The sequence below is a fragment of the Rhinolophus hipposideros genome, assembly GCF_964194185.1.
Source record: "Rhinolophus hipposideros genome assembly, chromosome: 2".
In the NCBI taxonomy this organism is placed as follows: Eukaryota; Metazoa; Chordata; class Mammalia; order Chiroptera; family Rhinolophidae; genus Rhinolophus; species Rhinolophus hipposideros.
The window spans coordinates 73629390-73655579 of record NC_138048.1 but is presented as its reverse complement, the minus strand read 5'-3'; the positions used below and the strand labels follow the sequence as shown (position 1 = coordinate 73655579).

Sequence of the window (26190 nt, the reverse complement as noted above, 5' to 3'; positions counted from 1 at the left end):
AAATGGTCAGTATCCTTTACTCAGTTGGTCCACTGCCCCCTGCATCGTCTCACATATCGTTTCACCAGATGACTGCATGAATCTTCTAACTAGTGTCCGTACTTCCACACCTGCTCTCCCTAAAATGTACCTTCGACTCAATAGTCAGACTGATGCTGTGAAAACATAGGTCGATCAGTTGCTCCTGTGCTAAAATCGACACTTCTCCATTTTCCCTGGAGTAAGACATAGTCTTTGTCTGCAGGACCGCCTATCGATGGCGCTCAACTGCATCAGACTCAATGCCCTCCCTTTTATGATAAATATTATGTGATACCTCTTTTACTTTTCTGAAATTAAACTCATAGACAATACCTACCAAAACCACATAATTTTAGCAAATGAAGATAATGCCTGTGCTGTAACATAAAGGAAAAAGAACAGCAAAGTAGCTTACATTAAAATACTTATTTTAATATGTATATACTCAGGAATGACTACATTGGAAGAATGAAAATAATACTTTTTGGAAACTTCTTAAAAGCATTTTGAAAAAAACCATTTATCTTGCACATTTTAAAGTTGACATTTAAATGTTTTTGCCACTAAGTCTAAATCATTGCAAAGGATTTACTTTCCAGTGAATTTTAACTATTGACAACTTCCAACAGATCAATATTTTAAATATATCCAATGGGATCTAACTACCATTTTGATTGGATATGTCAGTCAACATCAATTTACAAAATACTTGAACAAGCTCTTATTTTACAGGCAGAAATGTTACCATATCTTTTTCTTTTTGAATATGTATTTCTGTTTCGTTTGCCTGTCAGAATTGATCTTAATGTTTTTGTTTTTTGTTTTTTAATGTATTGGGGTGACATTTGTTAGTAAAATTACATAGATTTCAGGTGTACAATTCTGTATTACATCATCTATAAATCCCATTGTGTGTTCACCACCCAGAGTCAGTTCTCCTTCCATCACCATATATTTGATCCCCTTTACCCTCATCTCCCAACCCCCACTCCCATTACCCTCTGGTAACCACTAAACTATTGTCTGTGTCTATGAGTTTTTGTTTCTCATTTGTTAGTCTTGTTCTTTTGTTGTTTGATCTTAATGTTTTTTTAACATTTTATTATTAATTTCAGGTGATCTTAATGTTTTATATATATATAATTCTAAGTCATTTATAGATCACCTTTCATACTTCTGGGCAACAAAAATATTTATATAAATAAAATTTTAAAATTGTAATTTTTTTCTGTGACCACAGGATTTTGAATGTTCTGGATTATTACATTTTATTAGTCATATTGCAATTATTAGTAGTATAAAATTGACCACACAATATAAAATCTATTGTAAATTTTGATATTTAATTATTAGACCTATAGGATTTGGGGGAACTACATATACAAATGAGAGAGAGACTTTTTCACAATTTATATATCTTTGCATAAATATTACTTAGTGCTAGAAGGAAAGGGTTTGACATCAGTTCTATTCCTGTTTTATGTTTAACGGATGAAGTGCTGAGAACCCTGTTCACATAGATAAGTTAATAAGAATGGCAGAAGCTTTGTTTTCATTACCTATATTTTGTTTTAAATGGCAATGCCTTACACATCTCTTGAACTTTTTCCAGATTTATACCCCCCCAAAACAGTTAACAAGCTCTTAGTGGACAAATCAATTGGGTTTCCTTCAATTTTCTTGAAGGCGGAGTTGGAAGGCAAAAGGGTTGGTACCCTTTCCTTAGAGCCAACATCAGCAATACTATTTTGAATTGTTCCCTCTTTTGGTGTCCCCGAAGTGTTTGGAGTTCAGGACAACACACTGCAGTCAGATTCATGTGGATGAGAGATGTGCCAGAGGGAGAGTTGTGAAGTGGGAGGTGGGAATGGAGAATCAGCAGCTCTGTTCCTCGGCAGATACATTTTAGGAAGGGGTACATATGGAAGTGGAAGCTCTGGAAATGGATTGCTTCCAAACTGTCCAAGCCTGCACAGCCTTGGAAAAGCCTTTGTGGACCAGGCATGCAATTGAAGACTGCTAAACCTTAAAACAAAAAGCCCTGTAAATTTCCAGAATACCTCTAGAGGGCAATACTGTTCCCCTGGAAAATCATCACCCTAACTGATTTGCTGCTTTCACTCCCCATTTTCACTTTACATGAGTCACAGACAGGATCCTTGGTGTTTTTCCAAGGCCCAAGCATGCTCCTGCTTCAGAGTCTTAAAACTGGCTCCTCCCTCTGCCCAGATATGGACAAGACTCTGCCCTCACTTAGTTCAGTCTCTGCACAAATATCCTCATATTGGCTCTTGATCTACCTTATATAAAACAGCATACCCCCAGCCACCTCACTCACTCACTCACTCACTCACTCACTCACTCACTCTCTCATTCATTCGTTCAACAGATATTTATTGAGCTTCTACTATGTACCAGGCACTTTTCTACTCACTGGAAATACATGAGTGAACAAAAAAGAAAAATACTTCCTCATATCACTTAAAGTCTAGTGCGATGGGAATAAAAACATGAAAAATAAAATATAAGATTATGTACTATGTTAGAAAGTGGTAAGTGGTATTGGAAAAAAGTTCAAGCTAAAGGGAAGAGAAATTGCCAGAGGTTTTGTGTGTGTGTGTGTGTGTGTGTGTGTGTGTGTGTGTGTGTGTGTGAGAACTGTTGTGGGCAGTTCACTCTAAATGAGATGGTCAAGGTGGGGCTCATTGGAAAAATGACTGCCTTAGTTATTAGCTCAGGCGACCTCAGAACAACATACCTTAGACTGACTTAAACAACAGAAATTTATTTTCTCGCAGTTCTGGAGGCTCTAGAGCAGGGGTGTCCAAACTGCGGCCCGCGGGCCAACTGCGGCCCACAATCCATTGTTAATTGGCCCGCAGCAAATTCCAAAAATATATTTAGTTTACTTAAATAAACCAGGTGAGACAATACCTACGTACTTCACCTCAAGTGAGTGGCCCGGCTGTTTGTGTATTTTACCGCATATGGCCCTTGGTAAAAAACGTTGAAAAAAGTTTGGATACCCCTGTTCTAGAGATTCAGAATGTCCACTAGAGGGATGTTCCTGAGTGTGTGGGAGGAAATAGGATCAGGTGAGGACCAGTGAGGGCTGGCTGTAGGTAGAGGCACAGAACATCCAGTGACACGGGGGAAGGCAGGATAGAGGCACCTGACTCCCCTTCCTGTGTACTGTCATCTCCAGGGCACGTAACACCATCTATCAAATTATACATTCATGTTTATTGTTTCTTCCCCTCACTGGAATGCGAACTCTAAAAAGTCAGTGACATCAGCTGTTTCCCAAAAGTCTAACAGTGACCTTTGTTTATGCAAACGGTGACCATTGCATAGAAGCACTAAATACTTTTTAAAAAATTTGCCTGGATGACTGGCGAATTGAGAAAAAAAAAACACCCAAGGTTTAGAGTTCTAATCATATTGCATTCTCCACATCTTTAAAACCACATGTTAGAACAAAGAGATGTAACCAGCCCAGCCTATAGTGAAACCAGCTGATGCTGTTTGGGTTTATCTTATTTTCAGATTCAGGCATGGTGGCGTGCAACGATGGTGCGGAAAGGACTTGGGAGATTTGAAGAACTGGCAAAATTGTGGAAGAAAGGAAAGGCTTCTCCAAAAGATAAGAAAGGAAAGAAGGATGTGAAAGGAAATCCTGTAAAGGGAAAGAAGAAATAATTCTATAAATGAATGATTTGAGGTAATGAACCCTGATGGATTAAGAAAGCGAAATACACAGGAGTTAGATGCCTGCCACACTAAAATTATTCATAGAATTATGGTTATCTATAAACATAAAGATTCTTTTATTGAAACATTTATGGATAAAATGATATGATGCCTGGAAATTGCTTCAGAATAAATCAGGGAGAAGTCCGTGTGGAGGATCAAAATGAAACAAGGCTGGCCATAAGTTAATAACTGCGGAAGCAGACGATAGGTACGTGGAGATTTCTTATACTATTCTGTCTGCTTTAAAAACTTTTAATTTTGAGATAATTACATGTTCAAGGGAAATTCCAAGGAAATGTACAGAGAGGTCCATGTACTCTTTACCCTCCCTTAGTGTTGACATCTTGCATAACTATAATACAATGACAAAACCAGAAAATCTACATTAGTATCATCAACAGAACTTATTCAGATTCTATCAGTTGTATATACACTCATTTGTGTGTGTGTGTGTGTGTGTGTGTGTGTGTGTGTAGGTCAATGTAGTTTTGTCACATGTAGCTTCGTGTAGCCACCACCACTATCAAGATACAGAATTATTCCATCACCACAAGTCTTTACTGTGTTATTCCTTTTAGACACATCTACCACCTATCCCTCCCCCAATCCCTAAGCTGTTATCCATCTCTATACTTTCATTCCAAGAATGTGATATAAATGGAGTCACATATACAAACTTGGGAAATCAACTTACTGAAAGCCATCGTGGTTAAACTGAATGTTGCTTCTGTGATCTTGGTCAAAGCATTCTAGTTCTTCCTCTAGTGAAGCTGGGACGATCCATCTTTTCATTCCTATTTCAGTGATCTCAGGAAGTTTGGCCACGGCACAAAGCAAGTGTCTAAACCATTGCCCACAGTCCCGAGAAGTTGACGGCCGAAGGCTAATATCCAGCTCGGTTAATTCCTTGAGGAGTCCCAGGTTTTGGCAGATGAGGGCCCATCCTGCATCACAGATGCTGTCATTATAGCTCAGGTCCAGCTTCCGCAGCCTGGCCAAATGACCGGTCTGTATTACCAATGCTGAAAAACAAAATCACTCTAAATGCTAAAATACAAGAATACTTTTCTACCATGGCGTTTCCCACTTCCTATAACACAACACTAGCTCCAGGATTAGTAATAACAAGATTGGGAATTAGTAACGATTTGTTATTACCATGTTTCATGGAAAATAAGGCTAGGTCTTATATTAATTTTTGCTCCAAAAGACACATTAGGGCTTATGTTCAGGGGATGTCATCCAGAAAAATCATGCTAGGGCTTATTTTCTGGTTAGGTCTTATCTATGGGGAAACACGGTAGCTAGCAACTTCATTCAGGGCATCTGAAATGATTTTAGTAAAAAATTTCCTCTCTGTACATCTCACGTACAGCTTGAAAATGTTTTTTTGTTTGTTTGTTTTTTTTTTTTTTTTTTTAACCTCTTTCCAAATCCCAACCCAGAGAATATCTTTTTGGTCAAGTTTCTGCTCTTAACTCCACTGGGGCCCTAGCTCTAATTTAACTTCTAATTAAATGTGAGAAGTGATGGCTTATTGGCTTTAACTGAAGACCATTAATAAATAGTCTTCTTACTGCTTAATATTGTTTGATTGTTCATTGCTCATTCATTCTGTCATTCTTTAGTCAATGATTATTTAATTGAGCACTTTCCATGTGCAAAATATACCTAGATAATTTCTAATTCAACTGAAAAATTTCTAAAACTGATAATTTCTAATTCAACTCTAATACACAGAACAATTTTCCCTTAGAATAGTACATATCACACAGTATTACCTACAATGGTACTTAATAAATAATAATTAACGATGAAGCTAAGAGAAGATAACTTCTGTAGGAGCAGGTAGGGGAGACAGGCAAGACAAATAGCACATGCTTTCCTTTTCAGCCAAAAGTCAGAATGGATTACAGAGTTGAGATGACGAGTGCAGAAGCTGAGTTGCAAGGGACCCTGGAGATCTTCATTCAACCTCCAGACTGAGAAGAATCCCTTTCACAGTTTCCCTGTGTTGACCAGCCTGATTCTGCCTGAAGCACGCTTTCAGGTTGCCCCAACAGAGCAAAGCAGCTCTCAGCAGGAAGAAGCCCTTCCTTTGGGCCCCCATCGGCCCCTCTGGTGACTTTCCTCCATTGCCCACCTCAGCCTGCTGGAAATCTCAGCTTCCTCCTCGTGCCAGCCCTGCACTGTTGGACAAGTTTGGTCCTCTCAGATTTTCCCCCTTTAGGATTAAGTGTGCCGTGGTCTTTCAATCATTTCTCATACATCATGGCTTCCCGACCCATTGGGATGCTCCATCCCCATCATTTTCACTTGCAACAAGTTTGATTCTACAGTGCACTTGAGAGCTTAGCAGCATGTATACTCAACGGCTGCACTCGGTCCCTAGCTGTCCATGTCGATGGGTGTTTCTTTCTGTCTGGCTGGCAACATATTCTCAAGACCTAACTGTTAAACACAATATGCATACTTTTTCTCTTTAGAAACTTTTCTATTATGGGAATTTTCAAACATACAAAAAGTTGACAGAATAGGAAAGTGAACGCCCGTGTCCCCAACATTATTAGCTTCAAAAGTTATCTTCATTACACCAATCTGGGCTCATCTAGTCCCCTCCCGTCCCCTCCCCTCTGCCTGTTTTTCTTTTTCTTTTTTAAATATTTTAAAGCAAATCCAAGACATCATTTTACATTTTCTATACAGCTTGAATTTTCCAATCATGCGAGTACCTTATGAGGTCAGACTATTAAGTTTGTGAACTCATCCTAGAAAAAGTGCTACATACCTCATGGCTGAATATCAATATGGTCACCTTTGGAGTACTCCCCTTGGGAAGCTATGCACTGACGCCAGCACCTAGTCCACCCTTCAAAGCAATTTTGGAACTCTTTTTCTGGATTGGCCATCAGAGCTGTCATTGTATTACCGTTGATGTCCTGAATATCATCAAAATAACTTCCTTTCAATATTTTCTTTATCTTCAGATAAAGAAGTCATTGGGGGTCAGATCAGGTGAGTAGGGAGGGTGTTCCAATACAGCTATTTGTTTACTAGCTAAAAACTCCCTCACAGGTCAAGTGCCATGTGAACTGGTGCAGTGTAATGATGCAAGAGCCATGAATTATTGGCAAAAAGTTCAGGCCATCTAACTTTCATGTAGTCTTTTCAGCACTTCCAAATAGTAAAGTTGGTTAACTGTTTGTCCAGTTGGTACAAATTCATAATGAATAATCCCTCTGATATCAAAAAAAGGTTAGCAACATTGTTGCAACAAGTTCACGAACTTAATTGTCAGGCCTCACAGATGATGGAAGTTTGGTTAACACTGAGTTGGCTAGAGAACACCAAAGGTTCTCATGTATGGGATCGCCCAGCAGGAATCTCCCACCACCACATCTATGTCTGTCTTCTTTTATGAAACACTTTACACTGTCTTTTTGGTTTTAAAATTTCCCTTATTTATTTTAACCAGATCTTTCCTAAGCAGCTGCTGAGCGGAGGGCTTACTTAGTTCCAGGCCTCGCTGCCTTCTCCACCTCCCTCCCCTGGGCTTGCTGGGCAGGCACACTGGGCTCTGATTGCTAGGACGGCTTTGGAAGCCGGAGATACAAACCCAGGAGAGCCACATCCTCTGTCACGAGGGAACAGCTGCTCAGCCTCAGCACTTGAAGGGACACTGAAAGTTTGAGTGTTTCCAGAAGCAGCTCCAGGTTGCCACCAACACATTTATTCCAAGAAAGGTTGAATACTTCCAGAGCACGGAGGTGAATGGAAGCTTCAGCTAAAATGATAGCAATAAGAATAGCAATAATTTAGGCTTCGTTAGAGGTCATAAGCTTTGAATTTGGGGAACCTAGCCTAGGGCAATGTACTGACATAACTGAGATTGGGACCGTTTTTCTCCTGCTTGAAATTCATGGCCTCAATTTATGTTTCTATTTGGGAGAAATGTCAGAAACCTTAGAAAAGTAAAACTTGATGAAATGGAATTCACTATCAACTGGGACTTCTTTCTTTCACATTTAAGAAGAAGAGGAAAAGAGTTTGGACAGCTAGTCAAGATTTCCAGAGTATGTCCCACTTTTACATATTCCACTGTATAGTCAACTGCTGTAATTCAGAGATTAGGACCAAACCTCTCTAGGACTAAGACACAAAAATATATTTGTGTTTACTTAACTGTAGTCACAGAGACAAAAAGAAATATTATAGTTTGGAAAGTTGTCTAAAAGGAAATTAAAATATTTTTCTGCTTAATTCTCAGTTTCCCCTAACATTAAAATTAATCAGAACAACTAATTCACAAGGTATAGTAGTTAATTACACTTTAAGTTACTCTGCCTTCTTTCTAAAGAACAAAATATATTCAAGGGCAAATATATATTCTTTTATAATATCTAATAAGAAAACCCCTTCCAGTCATTTGGTACAGAGACCTGTCAATAACAAATGGAACTTTTTTTCCTTCTAAAAATGATGTAGAGAAATATATATTTACTTGACTTACTTTTTAATTCAGATTGAATGATAGATTTTTGTTAGATGATGTAATTTAGTGTAATACCTACTTGATTATGATTGATCCATTGATTGTACAGCTATAATTGGAAAGAGCTGTGTCTTCTGATGACAGAAGACGCAAAATTAAAAACCCAATTTTCTAAAAAAATATTCAATATTTTCCAACTAGGAAGTAAATCTATGAAACATTATATTGTCCCCAAATTTATTTTTTGTGGAACTTTTCTAACTGAACATTAGTCTGAGCAATGGAATATATGGTGGTGGTGGTGGTGGTGGTGTGTGCTTGTGTGTTTACCTAACCATTTTAAAGATTACAGACCCCTTTGAGAAGTTAATCTGTCTAGCTATGCATTTACTTACGTACTTAACTAATATGTCGAAATACCTAAAAAGCGCTCTGGATATGCAGTGAAGAATAAATACAGTCTTTGCCCTGAAGAAGGTTACAGTCTGAGAGAAATATGGACATTAAAAAACCACACAAATAAACACATAATTATAAATTTTGATAAAGGCTGTAAAGAAGATACAGGGGCTTCTAAAGTCTTAGAAGGAGGTGTTTTAGAAGGGGATGTTTACACTGAGACCTGAAGTCAGGGCTCCTCAGGAAAGAATGGGGGGGGGTGGCATAGTGAATGCCAGGGAAGAAGAAGGCATAGAGGCAGGAAAGAGCTTGGTGATATGAAGGAACTGAAAGAAATCAACTAAGGCTGAATTCAGGGAGCAAGGGGGAGAGTGGCTGAGAGTTTCTGGGGCCAGATCATCTGGGCCTTTTAGACCACATGAAGGAATTTGAATTTCACCATAGGTGTTACGGACAGCCACTGGGTAGTGATAAGATCCAATATATTTTTTAAATGGAATTTATAGACTCTCTCCCCATAATAATATCAACAACCAACATTTATTGGACATTTACTATGTGCCAGGCATCTTTCCATGAACTTTACGTGCATTAACCTATTTAATCCATACACCCTATGAGGTAGGATATTAGTATTTCATTTCACATTTTCCTGGCAAGGAAACCAAAGCACAGAGATGTTCAGTACCTCAGGTCTCAAGAACCAGTGCCAGGATTTGATTTCAGACAACCTGATTCCACGTACGTTGGAGCCAGGAAAGGTACCATGCACTCCCCCCACAAAATAATTGCAATCAATTTTAGGGAGTTCACAGCCCCCTTCCCCAAGTATAACTATAAATTAACTACAGATTGACCTGCGTGGGGGGTGGTCCATGGTCTTCACATTAAGAACTCCTGATCTGAAAGGTACATATCTGCAACTTTGTGTCATCCAGACGTGTGGACAATGAGATGAGACGTGTGGACAATGAGATGAGCAAAGCTGGGAGCAATACGTGACAAAGACTGAAAAAAACATTTGTGGGCTGAAAAAAACATTTGGGGCTGAAACATTTGTGGGCTGAAAAAAACATTTGGGCTGAAAATGGGCACAAGAGTACCTTAAATATATAGTTCTTAGAATTTGGGATAAATTATATGCATTTATTTCTATCAATAGATATTAATAAATAGCTACTTATTATAGACTACATTTATTTCATTAATAACAGCCCTTGTCTGGTCCATAGTACAATTTTTAAGGAAGTGTCAAATGACAACACTTGGGAGGTTAGAGGGAAGGACTGTTTTCATCATAATCCAGGAAGTACCAGAATCCAACCACTCTAGTCTTATGCAGATGTGTGAAAAAGAGTTAACCTACCAGGCCTGAGACTGCTCTCCTTAGAAAGGCTGACTTGCAAGGTTGACCCTTCGGTGACATTTGGGAAATTGGAATTTGGAAGTGTTCCCACCATTCCCTGAATAAGGGTGGTTCACTGTGTCTGAAGTGTTTGTGTACAAATAATTTATGCTGAACGTCAGCTTTCTTTCTGTGAGTCTGGAATTTTGGTATGTGCTAGGCAGAGGGTGACTGTGTGATCAACCCCAATAAAAATCCTGGACTTAAAGGTGCAGGGAATTGCCCCAGTAGACAGTATTTCACACACATCATCACAACTTCTTGGAGGAATGGAGTGTGTCCTGTGTGATTCTACTGGGAGAGGACTTTTGGAAACTTGGGTTTGGTTGCCCCCAGACTTTGCCCATGCACCATTCCCTTTGCTGATTTTGCTTTTTATCTTTTCATTGTAATCTCAAAAGTGGTATGATTATATGCAGAGATCTGTGAGTCCTTCTAGTGAATCGTTGAACGTAGTATGGGGGACCTCCCCCATCACAAGGTACCGTCTGCCCAAAGTGCTGGTTGCCTGGATAGTATATTTGAGGAAACACTGCAAAATCCCTTTGCCTCAAAAAGACTCTCTCTACTCGCTGGCAATGCTTTTGCCCCTGAATAGGCAGAAACGTCAAATTCATTAGACCCTTGATGTAAGTTGGGCTGTATCCATGACCTTCAGGCATTCCCAGAGCCCTGAGTGAACAACAAATCCTGTTGGGAAGTAGATGCTAGGCTTACACACTAGTAATTGCCTCCCTTTTCCCATCAGACAGCAATCCCAATTTATATTGGTGCCTTATTGAAATTACAAGTTACCATAAACGTGGTTCTCCAGAGTTGGTTATATACACTTTAAATTTTAAATGCTCAATGTGCAAATGCCAGTCATTTATGTGCCCTTCAGAAGGTCACTTTTACAAAAGCATATTTCCTGCAAAGAAGACAAATTTGTACTTCTCAACTTTGCCTATGGCTGAGTCTTGGAAAGAAACTGACATGTAGGGAAAGAGAGACCCCGCCCCCCAACCCCACCTCAGGTGTTACTGTACTGTGGCCTCCTGGGGAATTCTCTTACCGAGGGCAGTAAAAGTCTCCCTTTCCAAAGCACAATTGTTGATTAGTAATGACTTCAATGCCGGTAAAAATCGGAGCCTGCTGAGTAGGTTTTCAGAAGAGCTGCCCATGTTTTTGTTGGTGGACAAATCCAGTTCTTGAAGATTCGAGAGTAAAGGGATAACCTGGGCTGTTAAAATAATAACAGTGACATATTTTAGGCACCATCTCACAAAGAGTCTTCTGGGTGTTTGGTTCCCACTATGTTCTTGATTGGTAAGCTCAGCTCTCCCCAGTCTGAGCCCTGCCCTCCCTTACACAGTCTTACACACCACAGAAACCAGCCCTTTCACTATCTAGAATAAGCAGACAGAAGAATGTTTAATTACATGACATCATAAGATATTATGTACTTAATACATAATACATCAACAGGATGTATTTTCATTTCCATCTTTTCAAAATTAAGCAGAAGGAAAACAGTGCAATTTGCTAGTTATTAAATAATCATTAGCTTTCCAGGACGATTCACCCGTGTTGGTGGCTGTGAATGTTGATGAGAGGCTAATTCCGCTATTATACCAGTGGTAACAACTGAGGTCCTCTAGCAGCTTAATCTTCATGTTATTCAGTTGTACCAAGGGAAATTCATTATTTGGAATCTGGTGGACTGATGACTCAGGAGTGTGTCCCCTGGGTATGACACTCATAAATAAAGGGGCTAATGATACCCCAATAAAACTCTACCTGGAGCTCAAAAAGGGATTGTTTTGTTACTTTAAAATCTTCATGAACAGCTTGAACACTTCTCATTTTCACAAATTAAGGAATAAGAGCCTAAGAAATAACTTAGCAGGTCTAATAGACAGATGTTAGACCTAAAAACATATTTTACTGTTTTCTTCCCCAAACTGTACTAAAGACAACTTAAAAATTCTTTTCATTCTTGGCCATTGAGTCATTCAATAGCATATTCAACAACCATTTACTTACTGGGTACCAACTCTGTGCCAGCCCCTGTGCTTGAGCGAAGGAGAGATGCTGAAGGAGATGCACTCCTATCAGGAAGGAGCACATGGTCTGGAGAGAGCTCAAGGGCACAGGGCCAAGGGACAGAGCAGGGCTGGTATGCGGGAGGATTGGCACAGAAGGTGTGGCCAGAGTGGCGTCAATGAGAGGAACGGGGAGAGAATGACGTCAGAGTGATAGAGGAAGAGGGCGCCCGTTTGGACTGTCGCGATAATCTAGGCGGATAATCTAGGCGTGAGATGACCGTGGCCTGAGCCAGGGTAGTAGAGGTCGAAATGGTGAGCCATGATCAGATTCCGAATGTATTTTGATGGTTCTTTGTGGCTACAGACGGAATAAAACCCTTAATCTCAAGGCTATGCTTGCTGTTTGTTATGGGAAACTGCATTTATACATTTCATGTTATTGTCATTACAGGACTACATCTGGGGTAGAAAGTGTAGTCACCCAAAGGTTTAATGTACACCTGTTAAGCACCCACCCCAACTGACTTCTTGTGCACCTTCATTTGTATCTAAGTGGCTCAACTCCACTTATTAGTCAGAAAGCCTCAACACCTTTCATACTAGTTTTCTCTCTACATCCCTGTTTGTAATAAACTTTGTGACACCAACAGATTCATTTCTGAACAGCAGCATACATTAAAAAATTTCTCCTTCAAGGGCCACATTGATCATTTATAGATGTGTGCAGGAGGAATTCAGACTCACTCCCATGTACCGGCCACTTAATACCATTCACAGAACTGTTCTGATCTGATCCTCCCAGTAATTTCATAAACAGTGAGTTTAAGGGCACATCTTCAATTTGCCACGTTTCCAAACATATGCCAAAGCTCCCAAACTCTGCCCAGCCCCGCAGCACCTACTCAGCGACATCACATCGCCCGCCGTTAGTGAGCACCGGTGAAGATCCAGGACTTCCAGGTGCTCCAACGTGGCCAACTGAGCTGGTGAGTCTTCAAAACCTCCACCTAGCTCCTTGTTGCAGGAAAGGTCAAGGTTCCTCAGCTCCCCCAAGTATTTAAAAGCAGCATCTACAAGGAAAGTACAAATCCCTCTCTGACATATTACCAGATGATAGGAAAGCCTGGAGCCGGGGAGGGGGCAGGGGTGCAGAAGGGAGGCTGAGAAAATACACCATGTTTACAAAAGCCAGGAGGGAGGAATAACTGTAGACTTCCTACCATCTAGTCCTCTTTGGACCTGACATGGCTTCAAACAGAGAAAAGTTTTGACAGGTATCCAGCCATGGATGGTTCTCTTACTACACTTGAGCTTTGGTGTTTTCATAGAATTCTAGATTAACTCAAACTGCCAGTGAGAAGGATATTACAGGCTCTGTAAATTGAAGGGAAAAACACAATTTCGTTTCATAGTCTCCCTTACTGTGGATGCTTTATACAGGGAAATAAGTTTTAACTACAGATGCCACTGAAGCCATTGTTTTTATCAGTACAAGTCCTTCCTACTACTGAGCATAACATAATGCTGATATTGTCAAAAGTAAGAGAAAAATGGAGAGCGTTAATAGCACAAACTTTTATTTTGCCGAGTATCTATCTCAGACCTAAAATATCCTGGTCTTTTCCAATTCAGCCATTTTAAAAAGTTATTTTGTAATCATGGAAGTATATGCTCACTGTAAAAGAAAATAATAACACATAACGAAGATACAAACTACTTATAATCTTATTCCCCAACATAACTACTATTTACATTCTGTTGTATTTCCTAACAGTTTAAAAAATTAAATATAAAATAATTGTATATACAATTATAAAATAAAATTACATATAAAGTAAGTTTATACCGTGTTTCCCCGAAAATAAGACCTAGCCGGACAATCAGCTCTAATGTGTCTTTTGGAGCAAAGATTAATATAAGATCCAGTATTATATTATATTATATTATAAAGACCCGGTCTTATTTTACTATAAAAATAAGTTTATAGTAATAAACTTATTTTACTATAAGTAAATTTTACTTATAGTAAAATAAGACCGGGTCTTATATTAATTTTTGCTCCAAAAGATGCATTAGAGCTGATGGTCCAGCTAGGTCTTATTTTGGGGGAAACATGGTGTATATATATATATGTACATATACATAAACTTCAGTCATTGCTAACTCACCCAATACTTTGACACTCTTTTGTGATAATCCACATGAATGTAACTTCAATACTTTCAGATTTGAGGTACTTTTTAATCCCTGAGCAATACTGTTTAGACTGCCACCGATGTTTCTGTTGATGGAAAGATCAAGTACTTCAAGACTTTGCAGCATAGGTAACAACTGACCTGGAAGGAAGAGAATCAGAACAAAAAGAGCAACTCAGTACAAATACAGGGTGTGCAAGCTGGGGCAGGCAGGAGAGAAGTGCAGCCTCGTGTGACCTGGGATGGAGTGAGTGAGTCACTTTTTCAATTCAGGGTAAGAGAAAACAGCCAACTCTGACTCTCAAGCTATCCAATCATGGGCATTTTTGTATTTATTTTTCTGGAAAGGACTGTTCCAAACTTCACTTACCCACAAACACCCCATCTTCTGATGTGAGGGCACAATCCACAAGTTCCAGCGTTTGAATCTTGCTTCCTTCTTGTAAATTCTGGAGGATCAGAGGCAAGTTTCCTCCCACTTTACTGTTCCAGGACAAATTCAGCTCTTCAAGTTCAGGTATTGCTTTAAGTGCTTCTCCTGTTACAAAATGGCCCAAAGATTGATCACTAGTCCGCAAGCAGGGAGTTCTTTTCAAAACCAGTCCAACCATTATTTATGGAGACTGGAAGCTTGGCCAGGTACTGGTTAGGTGCCAAGGAACAGAGAAGAAAAGGACCCAGTTTCCACCTGCTCCCAGCAGGGGGAGCCTTGTATTTACAGGCACAACGTATCTAGTCCCTCCAAAGGTCTGAAGCTATGCTTACGTATAATTATTGTAAAAATTTATTGTAAAAAAAAATCCACCTGTCAGTAGGGTGGTTTTACTGAGTTTTTGTGGTAGTAAACATTTGATTAGTCCATCTACTTTCTCTCATCTACCCTCTCCGGGAGTGGCATTGCCGAGAAGCTTAGCCAGAGGTAGAAATGAGGCAAAGCCAGGCTCTGGCCCCCACAGGGGTAAAGCTCATTTTGATGTCAAGAATGTCACATACAACTGAACTGACCAGTGCAGAGAAGAACTAATAATAGAGCATCAGGCACTAGCAGCTCGTAACAGCCATGAAGACTTTGGGGGTAGAGGAGGCTGCAGTGAGAAAGAAGGAAAAGTTGACATTTCTGAAGTCATTTCACACAGGAAAGCATCCACGGGCTACAGAAAGGAGGCTGGGCAAAAACAGGGGAGGTGACGGGGGAGATCAGCCTTAGGAATGATTTTCACTGCCTTGGGGAGAACAGGATGGGGAGCCATACACAGAAAATATACTTTCCAATGTGCAGATTCAATCTTAACACCAAACAAGAGTGCTGGACAGTCCCCTTCATCCAGAAGCCTCTGAGCTTGGACTCCAACCAGTGGTTATTCATTGTATGGATTAAGGTTTTAGGAGTCCAGGAGCCCCGTGTTAATATAAGCATTCTCCCAGCACAGGTGTTCATCACCAGTCAATTGGGGGTGGCTTTCTATAGCCATGAAGTGTCCCCTCCAGGAACAGGAAGAAAGAGTATAAGACTGATTAGCTATGTCTGCAGTGCTCATGGTACTGGAGGGCTATGCATTTGCCGTAATGCACAAAGCAATTGTAACAAGTGTAATAATGTGGAAATACCTCCTGATTGATGTTTTCCATCAGTACACCATTTATTATCCCTATACCCCATCTGCCTCGAAGGCTAAAGAAAGCTCCTCTGAAATGAGAAGATGCAGAAATTCTTCCAGAGAGACAAAAAGACTCTGGGAGAGGGAAAAAGGACACAAGACATCAGAGTGACAAAGGTGCACAGTCTCTTCTGGACCAGATAAGTTTGGAGTGGGTCCCAGGGCAGACATTCCATTTCCTGGTTTCCTAAGGATAGAGGATCATAAAAAAGATTAATCAAAAAAAATAAAGAAACTACATTTTCTTTTCATGCCTGAGTAACTGTGTGTTAAATTTGTGACTCTGCTACACAATAACCAGCTGTTAACCAGTGGGGCTAAATTGCTCAAGTGAAAACACAGAAAGGTAATTTTGGATGAGGGAATAGGGAAAAGAGGAACTATCAATTACTGAGCACCTATTATGTGCTAGTTATGTGGTAGGTGATTTACAGAAATTATTTAATCCTCACAACAATTTTTGGAGGTGGATATCACCCCCATTTCAAAGGTTAGAAACCTGAGGCTCAGAAAGTTTCAGTAAGTTGTCCACAGTCACAAAGCTAGTTAGAAGTGGGACTAGGATTCGAACCAGGATCTGGCCAGCTCTAAGATATATGTTTTCCTCAGCTATAAGAAGGGTGGGCCTGGGATCATTAGCTGGCCCCCATTTTCTATGGAAGGTCATTTGGATTTCAACCATGTCTTCTAATTGTACTATCTTGGACTTTTACAGAGAAGACATTTAGCACGAATTATGTTGTTTTTTTCAGAAATTTCTGCAGAGATGTAAATGATCAAAATATGTCATCGAAAGAAACTTCAGATCAAAAGAACAAAAAAGTATTAATGACATCTAAAACCAGCAAGCATTTTAGTAAAGCTGTTGGGTTAGTAGCATGACAAATTCTATCTTATGTTCAGTGTTATTTTATGTTCGGCCTATAAACTAACTTAATTGAGGTTCTATTTCCATTTAAACCATTCCCTTTAGTTGAAAAATAGTTTTGATCATTATTTTACACGGGAGTAGAAAACCATAGATTATTTTGGAACTGGAAAAGAACTTAATCATTATCTACCTCAACTCCTCTATTTTACGAAAGAGGTTAACAAACCCAGAGTGAGCAAGTTTTGCACTCTCTCCATTTAAACTTCCTGAGAGCAGGCTCCTGGTCAGTTCTGTTCCCTTCTCTGTGCCAGGGCTTAGCACAGTGCTGGGTACAGGTTACAAAGCTCTTGAGAAATTGTGCTCCTTCCTGCTCCACACCACATTGTTTTGTGTGCAGTACTCTTATCCATGAGCACCCAAAGGGGCGGTGACCCAGATGGTTTGCCCTTGAGAGTTGGGCTGCAAAGGTGCTGTAAGTGAAGTCTTTCATGGGAAGCATTCATCATACCCAGTGCTCGAACATCATCTGTGGTAAGTCTGCAACTACCCAGCCTCAGGCTTTTTAACTTGCAGACAAGATGTATTTGCTCGGTGATTGACTGGATGGTTCCACCTACAAAATCATTCCAGGAAATATCCAGTTTTTCCAAGTCTGGGAGAGAAGGCAGCAAAGCAACTAGACACGAACAAAAGAAAATACAGATTTGCATATGTAATTTGTGATGTGTAGTAAATAGGATTCATTGCCTAAACGCACAAGATACAGTTTTGCACTGTAAGAGGATAGAGGGGCAAATAGGTATGTGGACTTTCAGCAAAGCAAGGATCTCTCAGCCTTGTGATTAGAGAGACTGCGACAGTTCTATTTTCTATTTCTTGGGGTGGTTTTCCAATTCTGCCAAAGAACTCCATTCTGAAAATGCAGTGGTGTCTCCATAAGATTTCATAGGACTTCCTTCATTGTCATGGGAGTGGTAACCCCATGATTACTGTCATTGTAAAGTGTATCTAGTGCTTTTATTTTGCAAAACCCTCCGAGGTTCATCACCTGTCATCCTATTGGCTCCTCCGGCTGATGCGTCAGGATTGCTGAAATTGAGGCTGCCTGTTACCTTTTACTTTAATCTGGATTACTTGGGTATCACCACCTTAAAAAGCTCCTGTTATACTTAAATGGACCAACATGTGGAGGTTTAGACAGGCACAAAGCCTGATTGGAACTTTCTCTGAGTCTCTGCCATTGATCATTACAAGTGAAGTTCTTCTCTGTGAAAAAGATTCTCCCACAGGAGATAAAGGCCATCTTTATCTCCTGCAGCAACGAGACGTGAGAGTGGAAATGCCAACATAGAGAGCATAAGGCGTCTTTGCTTTTAAATATCTATCTTGAATGTTAAAATGGTGACAGCAGTCAGAAAACAGCAGTCAGTTAGTTACAGGCACAGCAACTCCAGGCCTTCCAAAATTCTGAGGCCTTGCTTAGGAGTGAAAAATTGTTTTCTTCTCACTAGCATTCAAAGCACGTTAACAATTGCATCTTTTTCACCATAATCCTAACTTGACAAAGTATAAGTCTATTGAACACATTAAGAAGGATTAAAAAAAAAACACCAGGGTTCCTGGGGCCCATTCTCAGAGATTCCGATTCAAGGGATTTGGGTTGGACTCAAGTACCTGCGCTTCCATCAGCTCGGCAAGTGATTCTGACACAGAGATTTCAGAACCACAGGCATGCTGAGAGTTCCCCATCAGAGAATTGTCCAAAATATAATGGCAGGGATTTTAATGAAAATAGTCAAGTTCCCCTCATTCAAAATACAGTTTTTTGATTGCTTTCTGTTGGTAGACACGTCTTATTTGTTTAAAGGCTTAAAGTATCTGAGAAAAAGTGAGGCACAAAGGTGACGTGGTGGTGTGGGCTGGGGGTTCTTCACAATTAAACTCCTGCTTAGGTGTAACAAAGGGTAGTGATACTTTTGTGTACAAAAAGGTATAAGCAATCATTGCTGGTAGTTATATTATTCATTCCACAGATAAACAACACAACATCCTTAAAATTCCCAAGAAGCTACAGTTTTATGGCTGAGTTTAATGAGTTTATAGCCTATGTAAGAACAGATGTTTTTCAGGGAGCAAGAGGCAATCAGTAGAAAGGTAAAATTGCTCAGGACAAACAAACTAATGACTCTTCCTCCTAAACTCAGCTCAAATCTTGGAAAGTGGGGAAAGGATGAATAAACTTGTTTAAAAAATATTATTGGTGCAGCTGCTGTTCCTGAGGTGTCTGGGGCCACCCTGCAAACCTCGGGTTACCGAATAAGTAATGAGTGTGTTTTGCTTGCTCGTCTCAACCTTACGGCTCTGTGTTCCTTAATGCGAAGTCAGCTGCATACACACCCATTTCCCGCACATCTGCTGTTGATAATCTGCAGTTGTTCAGATCTAGACACTTGTCGACAGCCTTTTTGCCCAGCTTCTGCAGGAACTGCTCATTTTTCTCCAACCTGGGTCCCAATTCCATTTCTGAAGTGAGAGGCTTCGCTAGATTATAACAAAGAAGAATTTGCTGTTAATGACAGATAGTATTAAAAATGCATAATGATCACAAAAAACAAACAAAAAAAAAACATGAGAAGATTGACAACCACCCTGAACTGGTCCCTTGGGAAACCTCAACTGAGAAAGGAAAGCATTTACCAGGGACAAAATCTCTGTTCCTGCCTCCAGGGGCTCTACCCCGGCCATTCCCGTGATCCTTTTCTTACAAAGGAGCCTGAGGAACTCGATGGTTTTTCTTTCATGGTCTGACTGGGGCTTCTCAGCATTGAGATGGCATTGTGTTCCTGACCAAGAGGTAAACTTGTTAGCACAGCGGTTAACACAAGGAGTGTGGCCGGAAGGGAGCAGAGATGGCTCTGGTGGATGCAGCTGCTGGCCCGCGGGCGGGCGGGTGGAGGGTGTGGAAGCACAGGTGTTTGCCTCCTAACTGAGTAGGTGAAGAAGGGGGAGCATTGCTATCACTGTGGATGAGCTACAGCCACTTGCTGCTCATTTCCTGGACTATTCATTCACTTGACAAATCCCGAGAGAGTAGTGGCTGCACCCCTTTTGTGTTCTCTCAACGCCTGCTGGAGAATCCATTCAGAGAGTCTCATGTGTCCTCTTGTTATTAGCGGCCACTTGTGTGGCACCCTCACCTAGTTCCTCTGTAGTAACGCTATACCAACATGATGTCATTCAAATAATTTTTAAAAACCCCTATAATTTTATTGAGCACCTGTTATGTACCAGTGCTTTACCTAATAATGTTTGTGCCAGCATGTGACACATAAAACGCACCATACTTTTGTAAGAAAAAAATATATATGCATGTATTGACAGTGACATTAAAGAGGTTTTGTAAGTGGAAACGTAAAATTTTAAATATACAAAGAGTATGCTGGCATCCAATAGGAAAACATAAGTTATAAATGTACAATAATGTCCTAGTACCTTGACAAAAATGTATAAAACCACATAGCTAATACATGTATTTATATACATGAAAATTAAAAGATAGTGGAATGACTGTAGTAATAAATTCAAACTAAAATATTAGCAGGATAATAAAAAAACTCCACCTCTCCTCCACAGGGTGCCTTGTGACTTGCTATTTTTACAAAAACCATCCGTGGGGTGTACATCTTTACTGGGATGATTGGTGTTGCCACATTCCACCAGTAGGAGGCAGCACCACCCCCATTTTACCTCTTCATTCTGGACTTCAATTTTTATCATGGCACATTGAATACAAGATATTTTATTTTGGGTAGGGTTGCCAGATCTAGGAAAAACAGGAACAGCACATCCAATTAAATTTAAACTTCGGGTAAACAAGGAATTGTTTAGTTAAAGTATGTCCCAAAAATTTCACTTATTTTATGTGGCAACGCTAATTTTGGGAGTGTTGTGGGTGGGAGATGAGGAGGGACTGCCCCTTACTCGCCAGTGAGTACAGAACATTTTGTGTAAACTTGAGGAGTCACAATTACACTACTGCATAGATTCGGAAACAGAGACTCAGAGAGCCTGTTAATTGTTAAGGCGCCAAGTCAGAATTTGAACCCAGAGCAGTATGCTCCAAAGCCCCTTATGTGTAGGTTTTAAAATTTTTGTGTTTAAAAAAATTTCTCTGCATGACATCTTATTGTGTTTTCTCTTGTGTTTTTAAGCTTCTTATCTCCAAAAGTTCAGCCTACAATCATGCTCAAATTCCAGCCCCACCAAATCTTTTTCTTTGTTTTCTCCTTAAGCCACTGCATCATCAATCATTTTCTTTACTGTCAAGTATTTGGAAAAAGTTGTTTGAACTTGCTCCCCGCCCCACTTCTTCATCACATTTACCAATTAACCTTCCACATTCTGGTTGCCATACTTACCTATCCAAATAAATTTTTTCTCAAAAGTCACCAACAATCAGCTACCAATTGACAGACTCAGAAATCTCTTCTCAAATTACATTCTATTTGGGTGCTCTGTAATGTTTGATATGATTGGCAAGTCCAAGACAGCACAATTGGAAGACCTGGTTGAAATCATGGGTCCCTCAGGTGAGTAAGTCACTTAATTCTCTGAGCCTTGGTTTATGCATCAATAAAATGAATACTATAATTCCTGCCTGGTTCCTTTCTCAGGAGTATAGTGACTTAAATTTACTGGGGCCATCCAGGGAGGTGGGACTCCGCAGTGCCGTCTACATGACAGGTGCTTGGTAAATATTTGTTGAATGAACAAATAATTGAATGAATGAATAAATATTAACTTAATATAGTTTTTCAATTACCAAAATAAACCTACATAATAAATCTTTATCAAAAAAAAAATCTATGTATAAATATGGGTACCAATTCATGAGACCCCGGGATATCTCCTCCCAGACTGTGTATTTCAGTTTTTATAAGTCTATGAAACCCTTTCTTTGAAGGATGTCTTATGTCACAGCTCAATATATAAAACCCATGAGTCCGAGCTGCTACAGGTTGGCTGAGGTGGGAAGGCTCTGTGATCACACATGATCAGTTCTGTGGAATGATTTGGGCCTTTTCCTGGCTGCTTTATCACTGAAGAACCAAGCTCTTGCTTCTCCAGGCAATTCTGTGAACTAAACAGTAGCTACTCATTAAGTTCTTTTCCAACTTAAATCTGGAAGGGTTGGTTTCTGTTGTTTATGACCAGGGATCCCAATGCTTTCCTAAATCATCCTTACATGTTTGTAACTTGGATGGTGCTATACGGGGAACCAAGATATCAAGTTCCTGTTTGCAAGGAGCTTCCTGTCTGATGGAAGAGACAGACAGGAAAGCCATGGTCACGACACAGAGGAGAAGCACAATGGTCGAGGTGTGCAGACTGTGCATGGCAGCACACCGTACTGACAGGAAGTTCCTCTGGTCTGATCGGTGGGTCTTGGCAAGCTTTCAAGAGAAAGTGGTGCATGAATTTCACCTTAAAGAATGAGTGAGAGTTAGCCACGTGGAGGCATGTGAGGGAGGGATAAATAGTAGAGGGGTGCAAAGGGAGGATGGGGACACAAAGGAAGGTTTTTCTAGGCGTAGGGAACCACTTGGAGAATGTGGTCAGTTTAGGAAACTGCAAGTAAGTGAGAATGTCAGTAGAGGATGAACGTGAGGTGAATGTGAGCGGGAAGGCAAAAGTCATGAAGAGATATCCAATGGATCATGCATGCCCTGAAGACTGTGCTCGGGAGTGTAGACTTTCTCTTCAAGGCAAGAGGGACTCAGTAAAGGATTTTAAGCAGGTGAGAGACAACACATGTGGTGGCAGTGTGGAGGACAGGTTAGCAAGTGAACAAGACTAGAAGAGGAGAAACCAGTTAGGAAGATGTCGCAGTGGTCCAGGCATGAGATAACGAGAGCCAGAATAGTAACAGAGGGGAAGAACCAGGTCCCAGCATTAACACGACACCAGGAGCCACTAACTTTTGAGAAAAATGGAAATAGAAAAGCCAGTAATGGCTTGAGCAGCCAATGTTGCCCAGCAGGGATAGCCAGCTGCCTGATCTTGCACTTTTAATTCAATCATCATTACAGGTATTCATTAACCACATTCCTGAAGTTCCAAAGCAGACTTTAGAACAAATAGTAACAATTTTCTTATAGAGATTGTCTACCTTTAAAGGTACATTTTCACTTTCTATTTACAAAAAATATATTTAAAATACATTTAATCTACTTACAGGTAACATGATATTATTTTTGGTGTTTAATGCAAATAATGTGATGGAAATGAGGGTAGGTATAAATGAAACAAGATTGGCCATGGGTTAATAATTGTTAGAGAGATGTGATCATGGGGACTCATACTATTCTATCTACTTTTGTCTGTTCGCATAAAAAGTTTTAAATGTTTTAAAAATACATTTAATCTAATAGATAATATATTGATGGCCTTGTATATGGCATGTAACTTTGGAGGGAGATTTGGCACTTTTTATTTTCATAACCCTTGAATTTGTAATCTCTGTTCTGGGAATTTACACTAAAAAGAAAAGCTGAAATACCATGAAACAGGGAATAAGGAAGAGAGAAAGCCAAAGATATTCACTGAGGGGCAAAAAAAGAAAAAGACTTATTAAATAATTATGATATATACATACAATGGAATATTATGCAGCAGTTAAAATTATTCTTAGGACCATCATGAAGCAATGTGGGAATGGAACAGCACAATAGTATGTACAGAAGTAGCATCACTGCTCTATGTAAGCTCAAAAGGGATTTGTAAATTAATGTGTCTACAAAAGGTGCCTGTCCTGGCCTCCGGTGATGTCGCTGACTTGTGTCCTATTGCTCTCTTCCTCTCCTCATCTGTCACATTCCAGACCTCCTGGCTCCCTCTCAGATACTCCAGGCTCAGTCTCATGTGGGGCGTTTGCATTTACAGTTCCCTTTGTCTGGAAAGCTATGCCCACACACACTTATGTGGCGGGCTTTATTCATTCGTTCTACACGGGTGACTTTATTCAGATCTCTGCTCCAACGCTACCACATGAGACTCTTTTCCTTCAACCCCATCTAAAATAGGCCCTCCATCCGATCATTCTCTACTAGCCTGCTTTGCTGCTTCACATCACTTATCAACACTGCAACTGGATCTGCATTTGGTTCTTTGTTTCCATTTAGGTCCTGGTTTTCCTGGCTGTGTTTTGAACATGCACAAACGACAGTAGCAGGAACATAGTAGTCACTCAGTGAATGGTTGTTGACCAGTTAACTGAACGTAAATACATGCATACGGACAAAAGACTGAAAAGAAATCTTGTAGAAATGATCATTTGTGTTAGAAAGAAAGGAAATTATATATTTTCGCTACACCTTTCTGTAGTATTATAGTCCTTTGGATAATTTAAAAGTAAAATTAACAATGTACTTAAAGTATTTATGTAACATAATAAATGTTGAAACAGAGACTCATATTAGGTTTAGGTTAGCCCAATGATCTCTTTAGGGGAAAACATTATTCTAAAAAGTAAACAAATAACAGCAGTCAGAAGTTTACCGGTGTCTAAGGTGGGAGTCTTCTGTGTCTCATCGCTGGGTTGGAAATCAGTTGTTTTAAGGTCATTGCTCTCTTTCCTGCTTTCAGCTTTGGAGGACCTGAGTTTTGAGCCCCTGAGAAATTTGTTGACAAATGAAGTCTGGGGTTTGGTTTCTTCATTTGAGGAAGTTTTCTTTCTTGTTTGACTCATGGTCAAGTTGAAAGGGGGTCTTTCTGAATAAGATGTGTGCCTGTTGTTTTCTGTTCTCTAGGATTTCTGAGAAGGAAAAAAGACTCGGTCAAGCCTGGGTGAAGTCAGAACTTTCCTACACAAGTTTTTATTTCCCCATATCCTTCTGTTTTTATTACTGGTAATGTTTAACCTAAAAATAAGAATGATGTAACTCAAGATCCGGGAACCAACAGATGGTAACAGATGCAAATTTGAGTTTTTAACTTTGCCCTATTTTATGGTGTGAGATACAGGTCACGAAACACCACTTTGGCAAGTGCCTCAAATGGGTCAATACATGTTAAATTTCAGGAGTCAATGAGAGTTACCTTCTAAGAGAGGTAGTAAAAGAGGATTTAGCATGCCTCTCAGCTGTCTCTGGACCTTTGCAAAACTGTCACCCAGAGGAGTTTGCCTTCAGTGATCCCAGTCTCTCCTCTTTGTATACTGCTTCGTTCTCTCTTGGCATATCTACTTTCTACGCCAGCCCTGTACGACCACCCTATTAAAAACACATTAACAGTAAAGAATTCATTCATTCCCCAAACAGAACCTCTTACGGGCCAGATATTATTCTAGAAGCAAGAGATTCCATCAAGAACAAGATACAGCTCATGTCTTAACCTGATAGGAAGATAGACCTATATACCAAAGATTACATGTGGATAAGACCATCAGGGAGGAAGAGGACGAAGTCCTCAGGAACCCACAGTTGGACTAAGCCTGCCTTGGAGAACAGACTTTGAGCAGGGAGTGACATTGCCTGGGTTTTGAAGCACTAGGAGTTAGCTAAAAGAAAAGAGAGGGGAAAGTGTTCCAGGCAGAAAAAAAACAGCAGGCTGAACCGTTTCCAGGCATAAAAAGCCTAGTGGTTGGCTCCAGGAGTTATTTCTGGTTTGCCTGTAGAAAGGAATGTGTGTGTGGGAGGGGTGGAAGTAAGGGGAGGTTCTGGTGTGATTTAAGGCTAAAGATTCATGAAGGTCACTCTGTTATCCTTCCTGGGATTTGCTTACATTTTAAGCGGGGGTTAAAGATTTAAACTGAAAAAACGAGACTGTAAATGGAATTTCAGATTCTGTTAATAGAATTTACATCCTGTCCTTGGGGCCAGAGCCCAATAGGTATTTTTGAAATTACAATGTTCATGGCTTCCTTCCTATAAAATAGATCTTTCTGTCATACTATGTTCTAGAATGGCTCCAGAAACATTTTGTATGGAGGCTCTTAAAAATGATCTCACAACCCACCTTCACTCCCGGGGGATGGAATGTTCTATACACCTAGAGTACTATTTTAGAAATTACAAACCGACATCGCTTTTGTTTTTTTTCTTAATTTTCTTCTCAAATTAGAGCAGGGTCCAGCTCAGATTTACCTAGGAAGAGACAGCAATAGCACTGGACATTTTCCCCACGCCACTGCTCCACAGCTGACCAGAACCTCAGTGGGTTAGGTGGCAAAGAAAGAAAGACCTTTAGTTCATGAATCCAAGCACAACCCGCAGCTCTGGCTGCCGATCCTGATTCCACCACCACCCCATAGGACCTTCTCCTTTTGCCCCTACCCAAGACTTACCTCTATGGTCATTTTCACTCAGTTTC

General features: G+C 40.1%; 2 protein-coding genes across 4 annotated transcripts in view; one reads left to right on the top strand and one right to left on the bottom strand.

Annotated features, from left to right (window-relative positions):
• Nucleotides 1-3931, top strand: part of LRRIQ4 (leucine rich repeats and IQ motif containing 4) — a 17141-nt gene extending 13210 nt beyond the window's left edge. Inside the window, exon 6 of one of the 3 annotated variants that reach the window (XM_081074938.1) lies at nt 3568-3931. In XM_081074938.1, coding sequence (XP_080931064.1) covers nt 3568-3720 — 153 coding nt within the window. In that variant the 3' untranslated portion in view covers nt 3721-3931. The remainder of the gene's footprint in view (nt 1-3567) is intronic. The other 2 variants (XM_081074939.1, XM_081074940.1) reach the window with 2 other exon arrangements.
• On the bottom strand, nt 441-26190 carry LRRC31 (leucine rich repeat containing 31). Its single transcript, XM_081074897.1, has 11 exons — nt 26165-26190; nt 24379-24634; nt 19219-19362; nt 17330-17497; nt 14663-14830; nt 14266-14433; nt 13000-13167; nt 11125-11292; nt 7391-7558; nt 4469-4796; nt 441-2046 (listed from the first exon to the last, which is right to left on the bottom strand). The coding sequence occupies exons 2-11, from the start codon at nt 24566-24568 to the stop codon at nt 1812-1814; spliced, it is 1905 nt and encodes a 634-aa protein (XP_080931023.1). The 5' UTR covers nt 24569-24634; nt 26165-26190; the 3' UTR covers nt 441-1811.